At 43.3% G+C, this 19,927-nt stretch overlaps 2 protein-coding genes across 2 annotated transcripts in view; both read right to left on the bottom strand.

Annotated features, from left to right (window-relative positions):
• The window catches only part of LOC113015028 (neural cell adhesion molecule 2-like), a 339,210-nt gene that overhangs the window by 180,479 nt on the left and 138,804 nt on the right, over nt 1–19,927 (bottom strand). The window contains exon 8 of the mRNA XM_026156929.1: nt 9,742–9,761. Coding sequence (XP_026012714.1) covers nt 9,742–9,761 — 20 coding nt within the window. The remainder of the gene's footprint in view (nt 1–9,741; nt 9,762–19,927) is intronic.
• The window catches only part of LOC113010479 (zinc finger protein 271-like), a 21,884-nt gene continuing 13,388 nt past the window's right edge, over nt 11,432–19,927 (bottom strand). The window contains exons 2-4 of the mRNA XM_026149556.1: nt 15,825–15,934; nt 12,567–13,777; nt 11,432–12,062 (exon numbers count right to left, since the gene is read on the bottom strand). Coding sequence (XP_026005341.1) covers nt 11,873–12,062; nt 12,567–13,777; nt 15,825–15,842 — 1,419 coding nt within the window. The 5' untranslated portion in view covers nt 15,843–15,934 and the 3' untranslated portion in view covers nt 11,432–11,872. The remainder of the gene's footprint in view (nt 12,063–12,566; nt 13,778–15,824; nt 15,935–19,927) is intronic.

Here is a 19,927-nt window from a genome sequence, read left to right on the forward strand (position 1 = left end):
ATAAGCACACACTCATCCCCCTCCCTTTCCAAACGCCTTCGATGCTTGTTTCCTGTGGGGGAAGACGGCGGGTCTGTGTGCCGTGCTGAAATGGTAGCGCTGTGTAGGACGACTGCTGTGTTCCTTCCAATTACCCCCCATCCCTCTATCCAACCCCTGTGGCTTGTCACGTGCTCTAATGTTGTGATGTGGACATTAATGTGCTCTCTGTGCAGAGGAGTTGTTTTTTTTTTATTCCTGTTCTCATGCTGTCCTCCCATAGGTGCCCAGCGTGAGAAGAGGTCTCTTTTTTTCCTCTTGTACTTTACCCATTGTTGTGTAATTTTTTCAGTGTTTTCTCTGTAACGCTGCCGATCTCCGACTGTATTCCCATGTGATGTCTTTGTTGTGTGTGTAAGTCGGGGGGGGGGGGGGGGGGGGGGTCCTATTCCTCTGCAGGGCAACCTGCATATGGCCAATAAAGCATTCTTCCTGCTCGGGCAGAGCGGGTCCCTCCGGCGTCATTGCAGCTGCAGACGATTGAACAGATGGTAATGGTGGTGTAGACGACGGGACCGGCGTACCAGGCTGTGAATTTACCGGCTGTCCGGGCCGGTGAGCAGCCTTGATTGGAGGGAGGAGGTGGAGTTAATTAAGAAATGTGTAATACCCAAGGGGAAACCACAAAGCCACTTTCCCACAAACGTGATGAACCTCTTCCCCGGGCATCTCCAGATAAATAAAATAGCTGCGGCTAAATAAATATTTACATGTAAACCAAATGAATGGCCTTTTTTATGTCTGTTTTTGTGATGTACCAAGATCTGAAAGTTTTATTTATTTATTTTAATGAGAAACTGAAGTATAGCAGAAAGCTTTGTGAGCTTCTCCTGGTAATATCCTAGTAATAGTAATAGTAAAAACTAAATTTTAAAGTGTCTTAATACATGCTCAATCAAGCAGTTAAGTAAATCTCCAAAAGCTGATTCTGTTCATCTGGATGTAACGTTTTCAGTGGGAGAAACATTTTGTCACTCATCCATGTGACTTCTTCAGTCTCAGTTGACTGCAGGATTCCCCAATCTTATAAACAGTACATTTGCATAATGACTGAAAACAGCCCACTGAAGTAACAATGATCTGGGAGGTCAGTTCCTTGATCATTAATATACAAATTCTCATGACCATTGAGAACGCCCACTGACCAAAGCACACTGATCAATGGCCATGAGTACCATTCACAGAGAGTTGAAAGCCATTCCCCAACTCTCTGTGAATCGATGACACAAGGATCCAGGCCCACACAGACGGTGCGTAAATCATGGGAGGCCACATCACGGACAGGAACAGAGACACAGATGGGCCGTTTAGACAGGAATAGGATAGGAATCCGTGGGAGGAAGTTGTATCCCCATCTACAAGACCACACAAAGGAGGTATATGCTCTCTGCACTGGTATGTCATCCTTTAGGAGACACAGATGGGCCGTTTAGACAGGAATAGGATAGGAATCCATGGGAGGAAGTTGTATCCACATCTACAAGACCGCACAAAGGAGGTATATGCTCTCTGCACTGGTATGTCATCCTTTAGGAGACACAGATGGGCCGTTTAGACAGGAATAGGATAGGAATCCATGGGAGGAAGTTGTATCCCCATCTACAAGACCGCACAAAGGAGGTATATGCTCTCTGCACTGGTATGTCATCCTTTAGGAGACACAGATGGGCCGTTTAGACAGGAATAGGATAGGAATCCGTGGGAGGATGTTGTATCCCCGTCTACAAGACCACGCAAAGGAGGTATATGCTCTCTGCACTGGTTTGTCATCCTTTAGGTTTATCACCATTTTCAGATCAGGATTACAACCAATATTGTTCCCATCCCACTCAAAGACCCTGCACTCATCAAACAACATTCTCTGGACAATCTCTTTTTGTTCCTCTTCCAAATGATCAAGATTCACTGGCGGATACCACGACATTGGGAGAGGTCCAGCTGACTCCACCATTATCTTGCGAACTGTTATTGCAGGTGGGCACTCGTTTGAGGCCTCAACCTCCACAATACGTTCAACTGGCTGTAAGGTGCCCAGGGCCATCTTGCTTGTCAAGGTCATATCATGTTTGGTGTCATTACTTAGAGCAATGGTGATGTATGGGTTAGCTGGATTCTGTATTTCAACTAACCCTGTCAAGACATAGAACCGCTTTAGGGCCTGGTTGCCCTCATCATCCTCAAACAGCACTAAAAACAATCAAGCGGATTCATGGTTGATGGAACGGGGCACTTTAACCAGGTGACCTGTTCAGGAGGGATAATCACATCCCTTTCAACTGTTCTCAAGTACCCTTGTGTAATGCTTGGCTCTACTGTCTGAATGAAGCTTCTGACCACCTCACCATTCTCAGGGGGAAGACAGATGGCATTACACAGCAAGGTAACAAGAGTAGGTATCAACTGCTCTAGTTGCTCCTCAATGATCTGTTCCAAGACATTGAAACCGATCAATGGTTTGTCCACAGGCAAGGTACTAACGAGGACCGGAATACTGACGGAGAGGCTGGGGTCTTCACCCCCCGGTAAGTTGATCATGATGGGTACCCAGCCATCAAATTATATGGTTTCCCCGTTGACTGCGCAAACTTTCAACTCATCAATTTCCTTGATGATTTCAGACAGAGGTTGCATGACTAAGTCAGGCAAGTATCAGTCTTTCCAATGTTTACTTATGATGCAAACTTGAGCACATGTGTCAAGTACTGCTTTCACTGCTAAGCCATTCAAACTGCAATGTATGAGAGCTTTCTTACTGATTAGCTTAGCAACTGCCCCACACTTAGTGTGGGGTGCCATAACACCAGACGTAGCGAGTGCCTCACCCTGCTGCTGGTTAACTACTTCTGATGTGATTGGCGAGGGGAGACTTGGTTTGCTACTGTTAAGGTTAGGTTGGGTCCCATATGAAGAGGACCCACTGCTTCAACCCTTTCACCCGGTAGAGAAACTGCTGTGGTGTCTCACTTTCATCTTTTCTGGCACTCATTAATTCTTGAAAGAGTTCTGTACTATTTTTCTCTCTCAGGTGGGCATGGAGAAACCCCTTCAGTTCAAGTACAGTCAAATCGTCTTTATTGATTAACATATCTTTAAAAGTTCCAGGCCTTAATATCCTGAGCACTCCACGAACTATCTCTGCATCAGGGAAGCCTTCTCTGCGTCGACCTCTTGCTGACCCAGGCCCACTGGACCCACCGTCTTAGCAACCATGGATCAGTCTCGGCTCCAACTTTCAGCTCGCATCAGCTCCCGTCCTGGTCCCAGATGTCATTTTTGGATCAGTATCAACTGCAAGGTGTCGACAATCCTGAACGAGCCCCCAAGATTTGTTACGGGTCCCAAGGATGAAGACCATGATGACAAATATGTTACCTGTAAAAGCAGGTGAAGAGCGGAGTAAGGAAGACACCATGTGTCTCTGTATTCCTCCAGATTGTGTCTGAGTCTGATTTATTTCACACAAACAAATGCTATATAAACACTACCATGAGCTTTCAATATATAATTCAGCAGGTTCCTCATTCACATCAATTACATTTACTTATTTCACATCCTCAGTGAAATATACTCTCTTTACTGGTTCATTTTCTCTAACTAACATCTTCTTTCATAACAATTACTTTCCTTACTCATATCAATAAACACATCACATTGTCTTCTACAGTGTCTTTCTGGCTAAACAGTTCAATAACAGTGTCAGTTGTGGCCGACGGTCATAGGTTCTGTCCAATAATATGACGCAAGACTGGAGTAAAAGACATCCATGGATTGGCACTTTATTAATGAAGGAACATGATAGGAGCACAAGAACACTAACTATAGCTTCCTTTTGGGGTGGCTGTAGCTCAGGTGGCAGAGCAGGTCAGCCACTAATCAGAAGGTCGGTGGTTCGATCCCAGGCTGCCTCCTGGCTGCATGCCAAATATCCTTGGGCAAGATACTAACCCCATGTTTGCCTACTGGTGGTGGTCAGAGGGCCCGGTGGCGCCTGTGTCTGGCAGCCTCGCCTCTGTCAGTGCGCCCCAGGGCAGCTGTGGCTACAATGTAGCTTGCCATCGCCAGTGTGTGAATGGGTGAATGACTGAATGTAGTGTAAAGCGCTTTGGGGTCCTATGGACTAGAAAAGCGCTATACAAATGCAGGCCATTTACCACTTTTATACTCTTCCGGAATAGCCCAAGTATGGGGGTTAACTAATCAAAATGAAAACATAACCCTCCACACACACAAACATGCAATAACATTAAAGCACATCACAAACATATACATATTTCCAACACGTACTATAAACAAACCAATAACATAAGCTTCACCCATTACTATATACTGTATATTAAAACCCTCTTTATCCATACTCCCTAACCTGGCACACTGGTCTGCTCCAAGAGCCCTTAAACAGGTGATTAAGCTGCTTTCACTCTTATGCTCCACATCCTGCAAGAAGCAACCAGGACAGGTGAGTACCTTATTTAGGTTACTCACAAATGATTAACTGTAGACAGCTTTAACCTTGGCTCTTCTCTGACACAGGTAGGATGGCCAGTCCCACTGTCTCTTCACCTTTACAAGCTGTCATTTTAGTTGTATGTCACATAAACCCAATAAAAGACTCCATAAGAACTAAAGTGTTTTTTCTTTATTACACTATTTTAAATTCCCAATCCAACAATTAATCACTAACAATACCAACCAGATAATGGAACCCCTGGTCGCCATTAGAAACAGCAAAACAGTAAATATATGACTAGGGATGGATACCGGTATCCGGTGCCATGATGGCACCGGTTCTGACATAAACGGTAGTAACCAGACAGAAAAGCAGCGCACATTTCGGTGCTTTTTTTTCCTGAGCTGTGATGCACTTTAGATTCCAGCCAATCATTTTACGTTTCCGAGGATAGTAGGCGGGTCCAGGTACGTACGTTCTTTTAGATCAGAGCTACAGATTAAAAATGCCCAAGGCGAAGCGGTCAAAAGTCTGGCTGTACTTGTCACACAGCGGAAATTTGTGTTTTTATGTTTTATCAATCTGTTTATTGGTACATAGTGTTGATTTTATTTGCATGATTTTATTGGGATATTTATATTGCATGTTTGTTTATTGATATTTATACTGCATGGTTTTATCCTCATATTTATATTTGTGTTAATGTTGTACCATGTTCCTTTAACCCACTGTGGACTAAACAGATAATTGTAGGCACCTGTGAGGTGGGGGCGTTCCCCAAGGTGGCCTATCAGCCGCCAGGTTGACCTGTTAAAGGGGATGGTGAGCGCAGAGACAAAAGGAGAGAGGAGTGACGCACGAAGGGTGAGGAGGCGAAAAAGGAACGCGTGCAACCCCGCACGTGTGTGGAACGAACTGCTGCCTGACTGTGGGGCGCCGCGAGTTGTTCGGCGATCCAGTCCTAACGGCAGGAACGGCAACAGTGGGTGGCGATGGCTGCAATGCACGACAGGGCAGGGATGCCCCTCCGCCTGCATCTGACGGTGAGACGAGGGAGGCCGTGTTCAGGTGTGGAGTGGGACGGGACTGTGCGGCGACGCGCTGTCAGGAGGAGACAGGTCTGCGATAGGAGCCCCCTCCCTGGTCTGTTGCTGACGAGTCTTACCATACTGGAAGAGAAGTTCCTCTCCTGTCTCTTGCATATGAGGACCATTCACCCATGTGTGGCTGGACTGTGGGATTATGGGACTGTGGGAGAGTGGTTTTAGTATGTGGAAAATATGTTTTAGCCTTGTTTTAATGGTGTATAGTTATTTCTGCCGGCAGGGTTTTTAGCGGGTTGCAACACTACTTTTATTGTATACGGGGATTTTGGCTTGTATTTGGGGTTCTGACTGTGTTTTATCCTGAAAATAAATGGTGTGTTTGAGGCCAGCTTAGTTTCTGTGCCCTGAGCGCTGACCCGCTCACTCCCCTTTGCGCTTGTATGTATAAAGACGTGGTGGTGAAGATTTAGGTCTACCAGTCTTAGCGGCTATATACTTCACAGCAAAAGATGCAAACTCAGCAGCCTGCTACAAGTGCTTTAATCAGATACTGCAATACTGTCAAAGGAGGTAACACCTCATAGCGTTTTTTTAAAAGCCGAGAAATGCGCCGTATTTGATAGCTTGCTGAGACCTCACACCGTGTACATCTACTGCAGGTGTGGTGCCTGTTATCGGTCCCAGAATTAGCAACATCCCCCAAAAACACGAAGAGTAGAGTCCTGGCCCCTAGCCCTGCCATTGTAGCAGAAATGATGACGGACGAAGATGGCAGCAGCCGTTCTTCTCTGCGTGAGTAGCTTAATGTTGTTCATGTGTAATTCACGTTGAGTACGCTAACCATGTTATTACATTAATGCATGTAAGGTGAACTAGCAAACATCATCATAGCTACATGAGTATAATTCCCTCGAAGCACAGGCAGACGCAAGTGATTTTCTGTCACTGGTTTATTTGAAGACTTCTCTCCAAAGCTACCGTGAAAACTATACAGCATTAACAAAATAAAACTCGGCGTAAGACACAGCACTAAAAATAACACTGTACAACAAACACGATTGTGAGGAGAAAGTTGTTAGAAGGCAAAGAAACTTACAACTCAGATATCTATTTTTTACATGCACATGGGCGGTCACTGCTCAACCGATGTGACACAGAAAAACCGCCCAGGGCATTCAGAACATCCTTTAAACTTAAAGCAAGTTTCCACAGCAGTAGGAGTGGCATGTATGGAACTGATAATTTTTCCTTAAAAGGACAAAACCTTTCGCTTATCTGCTGAAAAAGGAGGTAACTTTGTATGTATAGAAATTCAGACATTCCCATAAAAGGAGAGAGAGAGAGAGAGAGAGAGAGAGAGAGAGAGCCAGCTTGTCTGTTAAAACAGGAGGTATGGTATGGTATGTCACCGCATTCCTCTACACATATGGCTTCAATCTCTCTTCCTGTGTTGGTTCCAATTCACAAGCTCTTCTTCCTTTAAATGAAGCTACAACTAAGCATAATCACAAAACTAAAAAATCTCTCATCAACGATAAATCAATAAATACCTCGTTGGCTGCATGCTGCAAAAAGGGAATTAGCTGCCATTCTTCTGAGGTTTCCTTTAACCGTTTAACTGTGTGGTACCTCACAGGGGTACCACAACAACATCATCCAGGTAGAAAACAGCATATGCAATTTGAGGAAGCAGCTACCGCTCCATGAGGTGCTGAAAAATGGCCGAGGCTTCAAATAAGCCAAACGGAAGTGTGACGAATTGGTACGAACCATACAGAGTGGAGAAGGCCGTTTTTGTCTTTGGACTCTGCAGACAAGGGAATCTGCCAGTAAGCGTTGGTTAAATCCAGCATCATAAAATAAGACAAGCAGTGCTTAACCAGTCCAGGTCAACTCAGGCATTGGACAAGCATCAAACCATGAGACCTTGTTCACTTTCTGATAATCATCACCAATGTTCCCTCTAAACTGCGCGTGTGCTCAATTGCACACTGCTGGCACGGTGTCTGTGCAGAAAAAATCTGTGTTGCACATAAAATTAAATTCTAACCGGAATTGAAATTAAAGTAAATACGTTAACAATTCTGTTTTGCAGTGTTAGTCAGTAAGTGACTGGCTGCTCCAGTATGGGATTAGAACAATGGCACCTCATCCCATAGTCCAGCCAATCACGTGATTCAAATTCGTATATGCGCAGCTAATTAACGTCGTTGACAGGCTATGACAGCGTCCTTATGTGCCGACACCGGTGTTTTAGCTAGCAAAGTGGCGTGGCTAATGTGGAGTGAAGCCACGTTAATGAACACATGTACAACCATTGGAGATGTGAGCAGGACAGATGGAACAAGTGACGTAAAAAGAGTGGACTTTATACCAGTTTTCAAATTGTGTTGATAGGCCACATAAAAAACAGAGTTGTGTTTAAAAAAAAACCTCCAGTGTTTGGTTTTCTTCCAGAATATTGTTGTTTATATTTACTGGGGGAAGAAATGGTAAAAACGGCATTTTATAAAGAAAACGTTATAAAACACTCTCCGCCTGTGAGCAAAGACAAAACCAAAACACCCCACCCTTTCCCATTGGTCAAAAAATGTACCATGCCGATCAATCAAAACATGGCATTTGGTTGTTAAGAAACAGAAGTTGTTAAGAAGAGGAAAATTTAGGCGTGACGGCAGTGTTTTGAGATGTGAGAGATTTGCAACGTTTAGCGCAAATCTTGTGTAGTTAGTGTGTAGTGTAGTCAATAGTTTTGTTGTGTGTGTCAGAACAATGAGGTGGCTGCTAAATGTTACAGGAGTGATACATCTCCTGTTGTCAGGCCTGCAGGTATCAGGCTTTTGATGTTCTCCTTTATCTCATAGTGGACAGAAATTATTTTTTGGAGAGGCACAAATAATTTGTGTGGCATCAGATTTGATGCAGAACACCTGATTGTTCTGTAAATAGTTTGAAATGTTTAAGAAAAATCCCTTAGCAGCATTTTTAGGTAAACAGCTGCAAAAATCTTTGTTGTTTGCAATACTCAGTAACTTTTTTGAAGAAGTAACTATATAATTAATTGCCCAGCATTGGTCTTTATATATTGTATTTTGCAGAGAGAGTCATAAAGTTTCAAAGTGGTGCTCCATGAGAGTCCTGTAGACGAGACGCAGCACGATCCTGCATTGCAACTGCAAACCGCTGTTGCAATGCAGGAACATCTGCTTTATTGGAATGTGTGAGATGTTAACCACAATGACTCTTAAAAACACTGTCTCAAAGCTTCATGCCAACAGCATGTTTTTAAGAAAAATCAAACAAATTTTCCTTCAAGATCATTTTAGAGTTTTTAATTAGCTGCAGGATCCTTCTTCAGTGTGAGTGGAGAACAGCCAAGTCGCCTCCTGTGATAAACCTCCACATGTACCACTGAAAACAGTTAAATTAGTTTGAATCGGAAATAATGGGTCAAACTACTTGTTCTGAGACCATTTCTTTATTTTTCACACCAAACTGTTTAATAAGATAAACTCTACACAGACTTCATCAAATATAACTAACACTTTAACATTATCAGGATTTCATAATACAAACTTCAAATCAACAAGAAAACAGCTGCAAACATGTGGATCAAAATTCATTAAAAAAACAACATGTGGACTTCAAGGACTAAATACACTAAAGTGAAAGGAGGAGCAAAAAATAGAGGTTTAACAGAATTTGAATTAAGTAAAAGTAGTCACCTGTGATCTTTAAAATGGTTCTGATGTGTGCTGCTGTTTTTAACTTTCAACATTTCTTTGCTGCCACTGTGAATAAGATTGTGTTCTTTGCCTAATTGAATAAAGGTTACACAGCCTCACTGGTTCATCTTCTGGTATAAACTGGTATTACATGGAAGTACAGCCCAAAACCAGTTTAGCTTGAGTTTCTTTTTTTCTGGACATAACGTCACGGCAGGTGTTTTTTCAAAGCTGGTGGACAGATTTAGTTCATTTTGGAGGCTTTAAGAGCAACTGATGTGAAAATATTTGTAGTTTTGGGAGAAAATGATTTAAGAGAAGATTTTACCACAGCAAAAGATTAAATATGAATGAAGGATTGAAATTGCATATGCATATGTGGCAGGACGAGGTAGAAATAAAGAAAATACTCTTTGCAGTTTTAAAAAGACAATGCTACCCTGGGAATTTCACCCAGAGAATACTGAAAGTAACACTAAATCACCAGGAAGGCACTTAGGTTCGCTATACTCAGTCCAGAGACGAGGTTCAATGAGAAACAAATTGACAATTTATTAATAATTATTTAAAACACCATATAAAAGCACAATCATAAATATTCAAGTACAAATATGCTTAAAAAGGTATTCAGAGCTGAGGCTTACCAGTGGAGGGGCAGGGATGCCACACACAAACTAAAGAAAGAAAACACACCCAAAAAACAAGTGCAGCACACGATCACACACTCACACTAATAAACTAAACAAGGCAGGTGTGTGCACTCAAGGGATCCCACCACCAAGGCACCCTAGTCTCCTCCACGTCGGCACTCCGCATCTGAATAAAAGAAACAAAGAAAATTTTAATATATTACAACAAACTAATGTGTAGCGCCGGGGGATAACCCAACTGCAGGACCACACTGGTGATCTACAGCTAGAAAAAGGGCCTCCCACCAGTGGTGTAACAAAAATCCAAACTACAAATCAAAAACAATAAAACAACATACAATCTGGATAAAACTCTAAAATCTGGAGCAAACGGAATCGCCGTACTGCTCCAATTTGCCGTCCACACGACGAAAAGTTAACAGTCAATCAATATGCACGGCAGCTGACTCCGATAACCGGCATGCATATGGCCGTTGTCCACGCCGACATCCACTGTAAAAGCTGACAGCAGCAGGGAAAGAAATCTCGCAACGGGAACAGACGGTAAAAGTACAGCAAGGCAAAGCAGCAGCACTTCAGTTCGCGTAGCTTGGCGCAAAACTAAGGCCCACACTTCCTGCGAAGCATAATAAATAATTACTATAAAAGAACAATAGAAGGCACAGAGCGTAACAAAAGTTGATTACGTACCAAGTAAGCCGTGTCAAAGAACGTAAGCAGAATAGCTCAGAGGAGGCTTCTATAGCTACGACCAGCAGCGATGGAGGCTTCAGAAGAATAACCCGCAAATGATCTCTACCACACCAAAGGGAAGTCAGGTGACCAAAAAGGAGATCACAGGCAAGCGACGCAGGGACACTCAAATGGCCACTATTTATACCAGCGCCCCCTAATGTGCCAGGCTGAAAGTGGGTTGGACCGAGGGATAACATTCATCCTGCCACACATATCTATACATGCAGCTTCCTAAATGTATAATTCAGGATTATTCACTGCAGGTCCAGAAATCAGAGCTACCTCATCAGATCCAAGTGTGACATCAGCTGACACTCTTTACAGGAGATTCCATCTGAACTCTGTGGAGCCTGATCTCAAAGTTTTTAAGTCTGACCCTGAAACCAGAAGAGGATCTTTCTCTCTCTTCAGATTCATTGTGATCCAGTGATTTCAGTCCTGCATGATCAGGCTGATGTTTGCACAGAGCAGATAATGAAGTGAAGGTTTTTGCACATTGGTAACAGTGAAACAGTTTATTTACAGTGTGGGATCGTTTGTGTTCGGAGTATGAACTGAGATTCCTGAAACTCTTGTCACACTGGTCACAGCTGAAGTTCACTTCCATGTGTGTTCGTTCATGTTTGTTACAATGACCTGATTGTGAGAAGCTTTTGTCACAGTGTCTGCACTTGTATGGTGTCTCTCCTGCAGTGGTGAAGGATGACCCACACTGGTCACAGATGTGCTTTTTGACCACACTGTGGAAGAGGTCATGTATTTTTAATGTACTTGGTGTGTGGAAGCCTCTCCCACATTCTTTGCAGTAGTTCATTTTGTCTCCAGTGTGTCTACGTTGATGTGCTTTTAGGTCCCGTTCGTGATTGGATTCGTGATTCCACAAAGGTCAAAGAGAAACGCTTTCCCACCACCACAGTGACGACAGGGTTGAGAAATGGATCCATGTTCTTTGCTCCACTTCTAAACAAAGACATTGTAAATCAGGGAATTCCTTCAACGTTTTTATCCTGAACGTCGCCTGAAATAAAAAGCATCTCTGCCAACGTCCAATTACATTTTACTGTTTACATTACAACACTCAGCTTACTGAATGAAAATGAGTCTTCATTGTTCAAAACAGTTCATTCAGTATAACTCCATAAGTTTACTGATCAGACTTTTTCCAAACAATCAGGTTAAAATTACAAGATAAAAAATCAATACATCCTCACAGTAACTGCACTTCTAGAGTTACTTTCTGGTGTGGATCTGTTGGTGTTTTTTCAGCTGATTTGGAGCTTTAAAAGTCTTCTCACACAGGTCACATTTATAAGGTCTCTCCTCAGAGAGTTGTTGTAGCTGTGCATCGGTTGTAGACAGTTTCCCACACTGATCACAGCAGGAAACATCAATTCCAGTGTGAATCCGTAGGTGAATATTTTGGTACTGTTTGTCACTGAAACTTTTTCTAAAAAAGTCGCAGCTGTACGCCTTAATTCCAGAGTGGGTAACTAGATGCCTGTGTAAGTCGCTATTTAGAGCAAAAGCCTTACCACACAACTCACAGTTGTGTGCTTTAAATCAACTGTGGATGAGTTGGTGTCTTTTTAAGGTTCCAGCCTCGGTAAAAGACTTTCCACACAACTCACAGCTGTACGCTTTAACGCCACTGTGGATGAGTTGGTGTCTTTTTAAGTTTCCAACCTGGGTAAAAGACTTTCCACACAACTCACAGCTGTAAGGTTTAAATCCACTGTGGATGAGTTGGTGTGTTTTTAAGTTTCCACCCCCGGTAAAAGACTTTCCACACAAGTCACAGCTGTAAGGTTTAAATCCACTGTGGATGAGTTGGTGTGTTTTTAAGTGTCCAGCCTCGGTAAAAGACTTTCCACACAAGTCACAGATGTAAGGTTTAAATCCACTGTGGATGAGTTGGTGTCTTTTCAAGTTTCCAGCCAGGGTAAAAGACTTTCCACACAAGTCACAGCTGTAAGGTTTAACTCCACTGTGGATGAGTTGGTGTTTTTTCAAGTCTCCAGCCCGGGTAAAAGACTTTCCACACAACTCACAGCTGTAAGGTTTAACTCCACTGTGGATGAGTTGGTGTTTTTTCAAGCTTCCAGCCTCGGTAAAAGACTTTCCACACAAGTCACAGCTGTAAGGTTTAACTCCACTGTGGATGAGTTGGTGTTTTTTCAAGCGTCCAGCCCGGGTAAAAGACTTTCCACACAAGTCACAGCTGTAAGGTTTAACTCCACTGTGGAAGAGTTGGTGGGTTTTTAACCTTCCAGCCCGGGTAAAAGACTTTCCACACAAGTCACAGCTGTAAGGTTTAACTCCACTGTGGATGAGTTGGTGTGTTTTTAAGTTTCCAGCCTGGGTAAAAGACTTTCCACACAAGTCACAGCTGTAAAGTTTAACTCCACTGTGGATGAGTTGGTGTCTTTTCAAGCTTCCAGCCTCGGTAAAAGACTTTCCACACAAGTCACAGCTGTAAGGTTTAACTCCACTGTGGATGAGTTGGTGTTTTTTCAAGTCTCCAGCCCAGGTAAAAGACTTTCCACAGAAGTTACAGCTGTAAGGTTTAACTCCACTGTGGATGAGTTGGTGTCTTTTCAAGCTTCCAGCCAGGGTAAAAGACTTTCCACACAAGTCACAGCTGTAAGGTTTAACTCCACTGTGGATAAGTTGGTGTTTTTTCAAGTTTCCAGCCCAGGTAAAAGACTTTCCACAGAAGTCACAGCTGTAAGGTTTAACTCCACTGTGGATGAATTGGTGTTTTTTCAAGTGTCCAGCCTCGGTAAAAGACTTTCCACACAAGTCACAGCTGTAAGGTTTAACTCCACTGTGGATGAGTTGGTGTTTTTTCAAGCTTCCAGCCTCGGTAAAAGACTTTCCACACAAGTCACAGCTGTACGCTTTAACTCCACTGTGGAAGAGTTGGTGAGTTTTTAAGCTTCCAGCCAGGGTAAAAGACTTTCCACACAAGTCACAGCTGTAAGGTTTAACTCCACTGTGGATGAGTTGGTGTCTTTTTAAGTCTCCAGCCTGGGTAAAAGACTTTCCACACTCATCACAGCTGTAGGTTTTCTCTCCTTTTCTTCTGTGAGGTTTGTCGGCCTCCTGAGAGCGCTGACTTCTCGCTCCATGTTGGTCCTGCAGTGACAGAGATACAAACAGAGGCAGTGAGTGAAATGCAGTCGTGGAACAAACTGAAACTCCCTCCATTGGTGGAATCAAACATGTCAACAAACACATTGTAGGTGTGTTTCCACCACCTTCTGGTGGCAGTATCACATTACAATGATGTGCTACAATGAGAGTTGTAATGAAAATGACATTATTGAAGAAATATTGATCAGCAGAGAAAATCTTTTACGCATAAGAAATTTCAAGTTCAACTGATGATATTGTTGTTTCAATGTGTGCTTATAAAAAAAGATCTTTGTATTTTCTTGTAACTTCTGTGGTTTCTGATTCGAATGTAGATTCTGTATATATGGATGAGCTGTCATGGTCTCCGTGCCTGCCCGGTCGGCCCCACAAGGCTACAATTGCTGTTGCTGTTTTCTCCCTCTCTGCCTGGGCGGAGCTCACTGTGGGCTCCTGCCCTTGGCCCACACACACACCTGACAACACTCACCCATCATCACCGGGAGCACTATTTTAGGCTGAAACACAGATCCTCTCGTCGCTGGATGATTGTACCCCTAACGTTAGTGTTCTCACAGCTCTTGTGCTTCATATCCGTGACTTGTGATTTGTTGGTGACCTGCCTTCTCGTCTGCTTCAGATCTCCCCCCCCCCGGACCTGCGACCTCCCTGCTACGGGAAAGTGTGTGAGTGTGAGCGGAGAAGACGTGAGCGAGTTACCCTGTGATTCCCCCCGGAGTTTTTGGATCCCTTCACTGTACATTTATTGCACTGCACTGTAAATAAACCACACCTTGGAGATACCTTACCGCTCTGCGTTGAATCCCTGTACCAGATCGTGACATGAGCCCAGGATGCAAAAGATAAAGCTGCTGTTATCATGTTTTTAAAAACACACCAGCTTTCAGTAATATTGTAACTAGGGATGCAACGACACCCATTTTTCCAAACCGATACGATACCGATACTTGGATCTGAGTACTTGCAGATATTGAGTACAAAAACCGATACTTCTACCACACACAAGTTAAACTTAACCAGTAGTAAAGAAACGACCCCAGGCAACTCTTTAACACAAACGAAACGTTTACTGAACACATCACAACACATCCCTTTTTTAAACTCAAATAATATTCCAATTCCTTAACCAAATGAAATACACTGTACTGTATAAATGAAATAATTCCCTTTCAAATTATATTACACAACCCAACTCATGTTATCACCTTTTGGTAAGTGACTCACTAATATACACTCCAAAACACGTTATATAAATCCACTAAACACACAATATTCACACATGGGCCCCACACACACTCACCTGTTTGCTGCTCACGCCAGACGATGGAGAAAAATCCTCTTCTCCCCAGTAAGAGCACAAAAGTCTGACTTACAGTTCCGTTGCTCGGTAGGTCACCGTTCACCAGTCCCACACTAAATCCACTCCACGGTGGTGCGACCGTTGAAACAAAAAGTCACTTCACCCACACTCTGTTGTGAAGCTCTCACACGGTTAGCTTTCTAGTCACACACTCTTTTGTGCTAGTTAACCTCAGTAAAACTAGCCGAGTCTCTCACTTTGGTTCAGCTAACCTCGTGCATCTCTCTATGCCGTTCTCTTCTCCTCCTCCATTGCAACAGATACACAGGTCCCGTTTTATGATACCTTCATGGGCCTCCAGAAAATTAGAACTCTGAACAATATTTAAACTCCATTCAGAGTTACATACCATAAAATAATACTTTATGATTAACATAACAGTTTGATTGCTCTAATTACCTGTATTTACCTTGTGACATATTACAGGGCAAATTACATTCTGGGTACAGTTACATCACATAACATCAACTGTGAACACCTTATGTTACCGTGGCATTTAAGTCCATGGGAATTATGAGTATCTACTCCCAAATTCCCATCCGGGCTACATTATTATCGGTTCATGGTATCGCTTAACTTTTACGAGTATGAGTACACACACATTTTACAGTATCGGCCCCGATACCAGTATCGGTGCATCCCTAATTGTAACTGTGATATTTTTCTCACCTTTTGTGTTGAAGTCATTGATTGTTTCCTCCGTAGTGACTGAGCTGAGTCCAAATGGATGAAATTGTTCCTCCGTTGCACCACCAGACTCTTCTCCTCCTGTTAATCACCTGGGGGACACACACACAGCAGGACTTGTAAAAAGAGTTTTGATAAACACAATGCTGGACAGCAATGCTGTCATGTACACAAATATTATATATATATATATATATATATATATATATATATATATATATATATATATATATATATATATATATTAGAGCAGGGCGATATGGCCAAAAATATTTATCACGATATATATTTGAAAATTTGCGATAACGATATAACCGACGATATAATTGATGCGAGACAAAATACAACTCCACAATATTACTAGCGCAAAAAGACAACCTTCCATTTATTTTCACTTAAACAAGAAGCTGGTTTTTATGTACATTAAAGCTTTATAAAAATGTAACAGTGCAAATGCAAATTCCTTGATGAAAGTTTAACCAAAAGCCATTTCCAGTAGAAATGGGCTGACATATCCTGAGCATAACCATGTATAATATCCACTGAAGTTAAAAAGAGGTGCTTTGCAACATTAAACTGCAGTGTGCAGTACGCATTTTTCGGACCATAAGGTGCACGGGATTATAAGGCACATTAAGCGAAACAAAGCAGTCAGATAAATCAAACTTTATTAAACTCATTCTTCTTGCTTCCTCCACTTCTGTACCATTGATTCATTAATGTTGAATTCTCTGGCAGCTGCTCTATTCCCATGTTGTTGCAGTATATTAATGACTAACCTCGTATTGTGGATGGATTATCTCAGTTGTTCTCCTGACTGAAGTTTGGTACGTTTACAGTATCCTGCCATGCGATTGCATTTGTCTCTAACCATGAAGAACCTTCACGTTAACTTTTATAAGTGGAAAAGTGTTAGTGTTCGTCCTCCAGCTTCACTGTTTATGTTATGCTAACATAGCTGTGTCGCTAGCGATCACGTAGCACATCATTATATACCAGCTAGCCCAACTTCAGTAACCCTACAAACGTCACTGCTGTTTAGTTTCCTGTCTTCATTTATGTTGGAAGTGATAGCAGAGCTGTACGTTTGATTTTTTTCAGAAATCTCTCCGTCAGAACGTGCTATATCATGCTTAGGTAACTAGCGAAACGAGCGAGCTAACTTCCGCTAGCTTCCTGCTAACTTCTAACTCCGTTAAATGTAATAACTTTTGTTTTCATGGATGCCTGGAAGTTAAACTTTATAGTTACACCTGGTAAAGCAGCAATGCTGATCGTTTTATTAAAGATGAAAGAATTTAGACAGTTTTTAACTCTAAGTGATGCTGCAGTGTTGTTTGACCTGAAGCATACGGAGTTTAGGACCCAGATTACTCCCAGATTTAAGAGCATCTTAGTCCGACAAATATGACAATAACGACGGCCGCTTGCATGTTCTGCAAAAAAATGTGCTTTGTTGTGTATCTGACGGACAAACACCAAACCAGTTCCACATCACTGAAGTTGCACCATTTTTACAAACCAATTCTGGTTCATCTGTTTCACTCAACACTCGGCCATGTGCGTATGAAAACAAAGGCACTGCACATGCGCGTTTTACACCCATTCTATCGCGATATTTCATTTTCCTATCGTTGCCTAACATTATACCGGTATTACCGTGAATGGTATAATATGGCCCAGCCCTAATATATATATATATATATATATATATATATATATATATATATATATATATATATATATATATATATATATATATAGTGGGGCAAAAAAGTATTTAGTCAGCCACTGATTGTGCAAGTTCCCCCACTTAAAATGATGACAGAGGTCAGTAATTTGCACCAGAGGTACACTTCAACTGTGAGAGACAGAATGTGAAAAAAAAATCCATGAATTCACATGGTAGGATTTGTAAAGAATTTATTCGTAAATTAGGGTGGAAAATAAGTATTTGGTCACCTCAAACAAGGAAAATCTCTGGCTCTCACAGACCTGTAACGTCTTCTGTAAGAAGCTTTTCTGTCCCCCACTCGTTACCTGTATGAATGGCACCTGTTTGAACTCATCATCTGTATAAAAGACACCTGTCCACAGCCTCAAACAGTCAGACTCCAAACTCCGCCATGGCCAAGACCAAAGAGCTTTCGAAGGACACCAGGAAAAGTATTGTAGACCTGCACCAGACTGGGAAGAGTGAATCTTCAATAGGCAAGCAGCTTGGTGTGAAAAAATCAACTGTGGGAGCAATCATCAGAAAATGGAAGACATACAAGACCACTGATAATCTCCCTCGATCTGGGGCTCCACGCAAGATCTCATCCCGTGGGGTCAAAATGATCATGAGAACGGTGAGCAAAGATCCCAGAACCACACGGGGGGACCTGGTGAATGACCTTCAGAGAGCTGGGACCAAAGTAACAAAGGTCACCATCAGTAACACACTACAACGGCAGGGAATCAAATCCCGCAGTGCCAGACGTGTTCCGCTGCTGAAGCCAGTGCATGTCCAGGCCCGTCTGAAGTTTGCCAGAGAGCACATGGATGATACAGCAGAGGATTGGGAGAATGTCATGTGGTCAGATGAAACCAAAGTAGAACTTTTTGGTATAAACTCAACTCGTCGTGTTTGGAGGAAGAAGAATACTGAGTTGCATCCCAAGAACACCATACCTACTGTGAAGCATGGGGGTGGAAACATCATGCTATGGGGCTGTTTTTCTGCCAAGGGGACAGGACGACTGATCCGTGTTAAGGACAGAATGAATGGGGCCATGTATCGTGAGATTTTGAGCCAAAACCTCCTTCCATCAGTGAGAACTTTGAAGATGAAACGAGGCTGGGTCTTCCAACATGACAATGATCCAAAACACACCGCCCGGGCAACAAAGGAGTGGCTCCGTAAGAAGCATTTGAAAGTCCTGGAGTGGCTTAGCCAGTCTCCAGGCCTCAACTTAAGTGGGGGAACTTGCACAATCGGTGGCTGACTAAATACTTTTTTGCCCCACTTGTTACGTTTCGGTGTGTCAGTGTTTTGTTTTTGCCGTGACTGTTATGTGTTTCCTGTTTTACTTTGAAAGTCTGTGTTATCTTAGTCTTTTCAGTTTACGTTTCCCTGTCTCGTCAGTTCTGAGTTGCCCCAGCTGTGTTTCCCTCCTGTGGTCCATTTCCTGATTGCTCCCTCTATGTATTTAAACCCTGTGTTTCAGTGTGTCATGGTCGCGATCTCCCCCGTGTTGTAAATAGTTTGGTGTTTTGTTGTAAATAAATAGTCTGTTGTAAATAGTTGTGAATGGGTTTGTTAATACTTTCGTCATGGGATATTTTCGTTTTGGGATTTTGGTGGAGAGCCTTCGTGGTTTTATTTTCCTTATCTTTGTTTTTCTATGTTGCACCCTGGTTGCCTAGGCCGGGGTGTAACATATGGGGGCTCGTCCGGGATCGCTGGAGGGTCCGAAGGAGGGACAGCTTCGGCCTTCTGTCTTCGCTGGAGGGTCCGAGGACCGCTTCAGTCTCCGTCTGTCTTTGCTGGAGGATCCGAGGGACCGCCCCAGCCTTCATCCGCCTTCGCTGGAGGATCCGAGGGACCGCTCCGGCCTTCTGCAGCTGGTGGGCTGCGTGTCCGTGTGTGCAGCTGGTGGGCTGCGTCCGTGTGTGCGGCTGGTGGGCTGCGTGTCCGTGTGTGCAGCTGGTGGGCTGCGTGTCCATGTGTGCAGCTGGTGGGCTGCTCATCCGCCTTCGCTGGAGGGTCCGAGGGACCGCACCAGCCTTCGTCGTCTGCTGGAGGGTCCGTGGGACCGCTCCAGTCTCCATCCGCCTTCGCTGGGGGGAGGGTCCGTGGGACCGCCCCAGCCTTTGTCGTCGCTGGAGGGTCTGTGGGACCGCTCCAGCCTTCATCCGCCTTCGCTGGAGGGTCCGAGGGACCGCTCCAGCCTTCGTCGTCTGCTGGAGGGTCAGTGGGACCGCTCCAGCCTCCATCAGCTTCGTCTGCCTTCGTTTCAGCCTTCGTTTGTCTGAATCAAACTTTTCACTTGGGGTTACATGTTTGATTTTTGGGTAGGGGGAAATGTTACGTTTCGGTGTGT

The sequence above is a fragment of the Astatotilapia calliptera genome, chromosome 3 (assembly GCF_900246225.1).
Source record: "Astatotilapia calliptera chromosome 3, fAstCal1.2, whole genome shotgun sequence".
Lineage (NCBI taxonomy): Eukaryota > Metazoa > Chordata > Actinopteri > Cichliformes > Cichlidae > Astatotilapia > Astatotilapia calliptera.